The following is a 7,666-nucleotide window of genomic DNA, read 5'->3' on the forward strand; positions in this document are numbered from 1 at the left end:
TTTAAATTATCTGTGTCTAATGTTTTGGAATGAAAATTTTTAATAGTTGTGATAGTTACTTTTTGATAAAAGGCAGATAATAGAATTTTTTTATTCTTTGCCTAAAATTTTCAAATCAAAATTTCTCGTAACATAACGAGTACTCATACACATTTTATAGCCTTTTTTCCAACAGAAACAATAACAACACGATGCTTTATACATATATTTTTCGTATACTAATTATGTTTTTCTTTTTCAGGGCAAGGCGAAACGAGAGCAGTCCCTGGTTGAACTAAAAGAACACATTCACCGGTACTACGTACCGCTAGGGAGACAATTGATGGTACTTTTCCCCGAGGGAGGTTTCTTGCACAAGAGGAGAGAAATCAGTCAAAGGTATAATATATACACTATAGCAATATCTTAAGTGTACATATCAAGTAACGTGTACGTTAGAATCTACTTAACGCTGAGAGTATTATCTTTTATTCGTATTACATTATTCAATTGCAATTTTGACGTGAAATATAGAGAGCGAAATATTCTCTAACGTTACGCAATTTTAAGTCGCCATTACGTCACTGAAGCTGAAATAGGGAGTGGAAAGGGTGTACGTTGTTAAGTCTTATGGTTGCTGAGACTCAAGGCGATAGAATGGTGACCTTGCACTGAAAGTGCAGCTATTGGCACAAGCCCAACTAGGTGAATATTTGACTTTAAAAGAGTCGTACAAAGCCGTTGATTATGACACAAAATTTTACTAATAATTGTTTGATTACTTACCTTCAATTATCTGTCGAACCAACCAACAATGATCACCTGACAATCTTTGTTTAAAAGTCATATGATGGAACTTAATATATATATATATATATATATTGGCTCCTGGGGGGGATTGGGGATTTGGTCGGCAACGCGTTTGCGATACTTCTGGTGTTGCAGGCGTCTATAAGCTACGGTAATCTCTTACCATTAGGTGAGCCGTACGCTTGTTTGCCGACCTAGTGATATAAAAAAAAAATATATGTCGATTATATAGTGTTTTACAATATCGTTGATAAATTATCAAGTATGGTGTGTCCGTATACCGGTTAGACTAGTTCAGTTTCATAAAAAGTAATTGATAGTATTGCTATTAATTTATCACGTTATTAGACACTAAACGAGTATTCATAAATTAATTTAATTTTAGAATAAATTAATCTTGATAGATATCCTATAGTCACGGCTGCAAACCGCTATGTCCTTTATTTCGAATCAACCCAACTTGCCGAGGCGAAGATTTGGTAATTCTGTTCTACGAAAAACATATATTTTTCGATTCGATATTACAAATTCGTTACCCGCTAAAATGGAAATGTGTGTTAGTATCAAAGGTTATGATCGTGCTCCTTATTGTACGAGTATGTCTATTTCCCCGGAAAGTATGTTAATCCGTCGCATCGGATTACAGCCAAGATAGTAATAGTGAAATTTTGTTACAAATTTATTCTAATATAACCCAAGCGGTAAAGATTGTTGAATTTATATGGAACTACCATCCCGCCCCGGCTTCGCACGGGTATTGATGGAAAATTTCAAAATAATTTTTTTTCTAATTATTTTGAAAATATAATATAGACCATGTCATCCTCGGTAGCTTTTCAATAGTGCGAGAAGTTTTCAAATCGGTTCAGTAGTTTCGGTGCCTATTCAATGCAAATAAACAAACAATCAAATCTTTCCTATTTATAATATCAGTATAGACATAAAGCTTCATTATTATAACTAGAATTTTTTTAAATGGAATTTCAAAGAAAAAAGTGTATGTCAGCTCAGACACGCGACCTGTGTTCGTTCTTTAGAATGTTTACCGTGATTTTGGAAATATATAAAAAAAACGTCACCTGCAGCGTTTTTGTTTCACACGATTTAACTATCCATATTTTTATCTAACAAGCCTCATACCGTTTCTTACACGATTAAACTCTAAAAATTTGTTTGAAAATGAATAAAATTTCTCGTTCATTCTATTGCCTGTAAAATCAACTTTCACGTACAATCGAGTTGGTCAGATTAAAATTATAGGAAATTTCAAAGCTTATTATGCTAGCGATATTTCCTTCGAGTTAGTATTCCGTAGACAAATCGTAGGCACTCTAGAATAACGAGCCCAGGCCTCCATTAAATTGGTCCTTGTGAAACCAAGGACGTAGAAACCATTAGAAATGGTACATTACATTACATAAATTAATAAATTACATACCCTTGTATATTCCTCTGTTATCGCAAATGTATTTAGGCTTTGTAAATTCATACTACTATATTGTAGTGACATTTAAGTAAATGTAAATAAAACGTATTCTAAGCGTCGTTCCCGGTTGTTATTATGTACACGTGATAGCGATCGTTACTTAGGTATACTAGGGAATATATCCGTCGACCCGCATTAGAGCATCGTGGTGGATCAAGCTCCGATTCTTCTCCTACATTGGGAAAGAGGCCTATGCCCAGCTGTGGGATATTACAAGGTGAAGCATAAAATATAATGATGTCATAATAGTTCTTATTTACTTTATGTATTGAATATTTGATATAAAACTTAGTATGCGAAAGGTACAGATAATACAGAAACGATTGATTAGAAGTTAAAAAAAAAAAGTTCCTTTTTTAAATATTTAAATACGTTATAAATTTTACTAGCTGAAAAATATATTAGACGTCGTTTCATATGTCGTTTATTTCTAACTATAAATATGCAGTATATAGTCTTAATAAATACGAAATAACAATGAAGATAAACTTTTAAAAAAATTGTTTAGATTTTGCCAATGACATGTAGAATGAAAAATACAAGAAAAAGATTAATTGGTCGTAGTTACAACCTTTTTTTAAATTAAAAAAAAAGCTTAATAGAAGCAAATGCCATATCTAAAACTGCCAATTCTCTGCTGTAAATAATACGATGAAATGAAATACGGCAATCGTCCATTCGGCTCTGAAAGCGATGTATGGCATCGAGAGGCTTTGTGCTCAATTGAAATATATAATTGGATATTATAAAACTTTCAGGCCATTGATACGGCGGCCTTTTATCTACTACGCTGACGATGGGGGTAATGCGTTTATCGCTTTTTGTTTTACGAGTGTATGATTGGGGTGCTGTGAGTTGTAAGATAAAATACGAGTATGTATGTGTATGACTGAATGCGTACGCGTATGTGTATATACTTATATGGTTGGTTTAAATATGTATGAGGGAAGACTGAAGTTGTAGTAACTTTTTAAAGTCAGTTTTGTTGAATATATTTCTGAATTATATTTATTGTTCATTCAGCCTGTAACATCCCTCTGCTGGATATAGGCTTCTCTCACCATGCGGGAGAAGGGTCGAAGAACCCATCATTCTGCTTCACTGCGCGTTGGGTGATATATTCGCCAATATGAGTAACGTTCGCTGTCTGGTCTCTATGATGGCAATTGGGATTGGCAGCTTACGTGCTCTCCGTGGCTGGTGGGGAGACCCACAAGGACAAGTATCAAGATGGAAACATTTATTTCTACAAATAATTATTAATATTAATTCCAAGCGGGAATCGACCCGCGATCGCTGGTGTTTAGGCACCCACACACACCTAGGAGCACCTGAGCGGTTGTCAATAATTACGAATAAAACGTAAAGGAAAAAAAATTGGAATCAAGTTTCGCGCGATTTTTTTTTAATTTTAGGAACTATTAATCATTCTGTCTTTTGAAGATAAACTGACTGTTACTATCTGAAACACATATGCTATTCCTTCAAGCCGTAATTGACTGGGCAACGACTTCCATGTTACATTATCACTATAATTTAAATATTATATCGGTATTTTATTTAGGTTCGCCGAAAAAAACAATCTGCCGAAGTTGGAGTACGTCTCTCTGCCGCGCGCCGGTGCGATGAAGATCATCATGGAGGAGGTCGGCCCTCAACGTGAGCAAGTCGCGAGCACATCGAAGCAAGACAACAAAAAAGGTGTCATACATTTCTATTACATCTTTACTTGACTAATTATACTATTTTTAATAATAATAAATTTTAATGAAATTGGCTTTAGTTAGTAGTACATTTTTGTGTTGAATACAAGAACGAATTTAAAAAATATTATTGAATTACAAAAGTTGTTGTTGAAATATTTCTTCTAGTACCTTTGTAATTTAATTTATTATAATTATTTATAGTAAGTTGTGGAGCCACATATAGGCTAATTTTTATCATGGAATTCACTCGAAATCACCATATACGTGGAAAAAACTATATTGATTTTTAAATTTTTTTTTAAATGTTTGTCTATATGTCTGTACATCTGTCTCTGAAACGTCACAAGGCGACATAGTATATGTTGTTTTTATCCCATATATTACATGATTTACATGGGATCAGGATAGCGCTGTTAAAAAAAAATGAGTATCCAGATAGAGTTTCCCTCGCGAACGAAGTTGCGGGTACAGCTAGTACATACATACATTGATGTACGTTTTATAATCACTATATTATTATATCGTGCATGTACATATGCATATATGACGTTTTGAGTGTGTATTGGTGATAGTCTATAGCCACCTTACAAAAGTATTTAAATTAATTTAAGTCGCTATGCTACAAAAGCTTTTTAAATAACTAATAGAAATAAACAAAACGTAAGCCCTGAAAAGGAGCGCATAAATAATCGAAGTCTAAAAATCCGGACAAGTTTTTAGGTGCTTAATTCGTATTTACAATTCTCCTCTTGCTCGACTGTGTAGAAAAATGTCGTGAGAAAATCTACACGTGTCGCCTAAAAATTTCAGGGATGTAAATACGACCCACGTTAAGTATTGAAGATTGTGCTTCGAATTTATTTCCTCGTCTTACTATTGTTTACACTTGAAAATTTTTCGACCAATTAAATACACCTGTAAGCATCTAGTTTCCTTTATAAATAAAAAAAATATGTGTGTCAGCTCCGAAGCACGACTGGAGTTTACTCCTTCAGATCGGCTGTCAAAATTCAAACACACACAAAAAAGGCTTACTAGTCTAAGGAAAAGATTAATACCATATGAAATAATAAATAAACGAATCTAATAACGCTATCTATTAGAAGAACGCGTTATTAGAAAACGCCATAACGTCTCATCATCATCGTTAAACGTCATCTTCTATCTCCGATAGATGGCGTTAACAAAAGCGTAACGAGGTCATTCGTTCAGTAGATTTTACTCCTCATATTTTCTTCATACCTAGGACCTAATATGAAACCTAATATGAAACCTACCTAACCTAACCTACCTAATATGAAAATCGATTCTTAAGGAGTAAACTCCAAAAAATAACTAAGATCAGTCCTGAAATTACATGTTTTTTTATAACTATGTCTGTTATGAAAAAAAATGAATTAATTTAATTATAATGATGATTAAATTCAGTCATTGAAATTCAATCAAAAGTCCATCGTAAGTTTAATAAATTATTTCAATGGGTTCCAGTAGAACAACGATTTATCAAACTCCATACAAACACTGGCGTCTTAACCACAATAAATGTCTCTTTGCCTATACAAAGAGTTGTCATGAATTGGCATGTAGTCCACATATCGCTGAGGAAACATATTTTTGCCGATTCGTCGTAATTTTCTTGACATTATAGTCGAATAACTCCATCATTTCATTTGCAGATGACTTCAACCAGAACAACACGAAGATCGTAGACCCAAAGAGCGGTGACAGCATTGAATGGATCCTCGACGTGACCATCGCATACCCAGATCGTATTCCCCTACATTTACAAGATATTGTCTGCGGGACACGACCACCTTGCACCACACACTTACATTACAGGCTCTACCCAAGTAGTGAGGTAAGTACTCTTATTCTATTGGAGTGGGGCTCAGTAGGAAATATTCGGCTCAAAATTTCGGAGCAGCCAAACGTCACGTGCCTTATGTACTCAAATATATAAAAGATTACAGCAAAATAATAGTGATCTCTAACAATATAGAATACGACATTCTTGTGGGAAGTAAAATTGTCAGAGCTCGTGGAGAAATTAGGAGAATTATATTTATTTACTTGCCCACGCTTTTGCAATACTCCTGGCGTACAGGTGTTCACAGGTTTACGGTATTCGCTCACATCTGACAAACAGTGCGCTTGTTTGCCGCCCTAGTATTGTAAAAGAATCCACCTCAATACCGATAAGAGTGCTCATGTAGTAAAAATACAAGTTTGAATAGTTTTTTTTTTTCTTTTATGGCGTATATGGTCGTTTTAAAATAGTTGGGTCCTTCACTTGAAGGATCTTTTAAGCTTTTGATTGTGACTGTCGAAGTATGGTTATGTTTTTCGAAGGTATATTATATGTTTCTTAATTTATTTCTAATGGACTCGGTAGGTTAACCTTTTACCGAATTTTAATTAAGACACGATTAATTAATTGTAATTGCAATTGGGGCAATGGATATTTGAACGTGGTGTTCTGAAATATATAGAAATATCGGTATCAAAAATTTTGCCAATATGGTTATCAAGTGTAAATAATTAATAGCTTATGCCGAATGTATTGTATTTAAATTGTCTATTGAAAATTTTGAACGGAAAAAAATTTTATACATCATTTTAAAATTGTCTGATTTTTCTAACAAGCTGTCAACGGTTCTTTCTAGTGCCAAAAAAACCGTACTGTTCTTTGAATTAAAATTTATCGAAAACAAATTACTTACCGTTTGAAATTTTTTAGAACCGCTGAACGCTTGCAAAAGTAGGTCATTTTTTTAAACAAAGAAGGTACTAACACAAAAATTACAAAGTGAAAAAAAAGTGAAATAAAGAACCTTTAGTATATAACGTCTAAAAAGAGGCTATATAGGTTTTGGCAACGTTTCTATTTGGACGAAGGCCAAAAGTTTATTGCATGGAAAATAATGATTAGGTAATCTGTCATCGATATATTTGTGGCTTCTCAGCCAATAAAGTATTTATTGTTTGTTTGAAATAAATTTGAATTCGCGTGACACTTCCCCATATTATTTTTGGACAATTTGATGAATAATTTAGCTTTTTATAACTAAATTTGATACTTTAAAAATTAATTTCAATGAACATCTGTGTATGATAAATGCAGTGTATAATTCAATGCAGTGTGTAATTTCAAAGTTATTAGTTTTTAATGTCAAAATTTAATTACAGGTACCAACAGACACAGAAGGTATGACTCAATGGCTGTATGACAGATTTATAGAAAAAGACAAAATGCTCGAAGAATTTTATCGTACAGGGCAGTTTCCGTCAACGGGGAATAATCCTTCAGTAGCGAGGCAAGTGAGGCAGGACAATCTACGCTATCTCATCTTGCATTTATTTTTTATAGCGTCGACATTTTTACAATACAAAACACTGTGTGAACTGTGGAGCTATTTCTGGTAACGCAATAGACGAGCGACCAGACGAGACGTATCAACTTATCTTTAATATCAATATCAGATTTAGCAATCTAACTTTCATTATTATTATTTTATATTCCTGCGATTATCAAAGTGGATCAATATATGTTAAATTAATTAATGCTTGTAATAAGTTTGCTGTGGGATAGTGTGTCTTTTTTGTTGATAATGCGTCTGGTCAAATACAATATTGTTAAGTTAAACTAAACCTGCTATCTTTTATCTTGTACTGACGGCAAAGGTTT

The 7,666-nt window shown here is 33.6% G+C and overlaps 1 protein-coding gene across 1 annotated transcript; it reads left to right on the top strand.

Annotated features, from left to right (window-relative positions):
- Nucleotides 1–245: 245 nt before the first annotated feature.
- Nucleotides 246–7,404, top strand: LOC123660771 (acyl-CoA:lysophosphatidylglycerol acyltransferase 1-like). Its single transcript, XM_045595806.1, has 4 exons — nt 246–378; nt 3,840–3,976; nt 5,658–5,839; nt 7,168–7,404. Exons 1-4 carry the CDS (start codon nt 323–325, stop codon nt 7,402–7,404), a joined length of 612 nt encoding a protein of 203 aa, XP_045451762.1. The 5' UTR covers nt 246–322.
- The last annotated feature ends 262 nt before the right edge of the window (nt 7,405–7,666 follow it).

The sequence above is a fragment of the Melitaea cinxia genome, chromosome 16 (genome assembly GCF_905220565.1).
Source record: "Melitaea cinxia chromosome 16, ilMelCinx1.1, whole genome shotgun sequence".
NCBI classification, from domain to species: Eukaryota; Metazoa; Arthropoda; class Insecta; order Lepidoptera; family Nymphalidae; genus Melitaea; species Melitaea cinxia.

Coding starts and splice junctions, on each gene's coding strand:
- LOC123660771 (XM_045595806.1), top strand. CDS start 323: ATGGTACTTTTCCCCGAGGGAGGTTTCTTGCACAAGAGGAGAGAAATC. Junction 379..3,839: donor AGGAGAGAAATCAGTCAAAG/GTATAATATATA, acceptor TATTTTATTTAG/GTTCGCCGAAAAAAACAATC. Junction 5,840..7,167: donor GGCTCTACCCAAGTAGTGAG/GTAAGTACTCTT, acceptor ATTTAATTACAG/GTACCAACAGACACAGAAGG.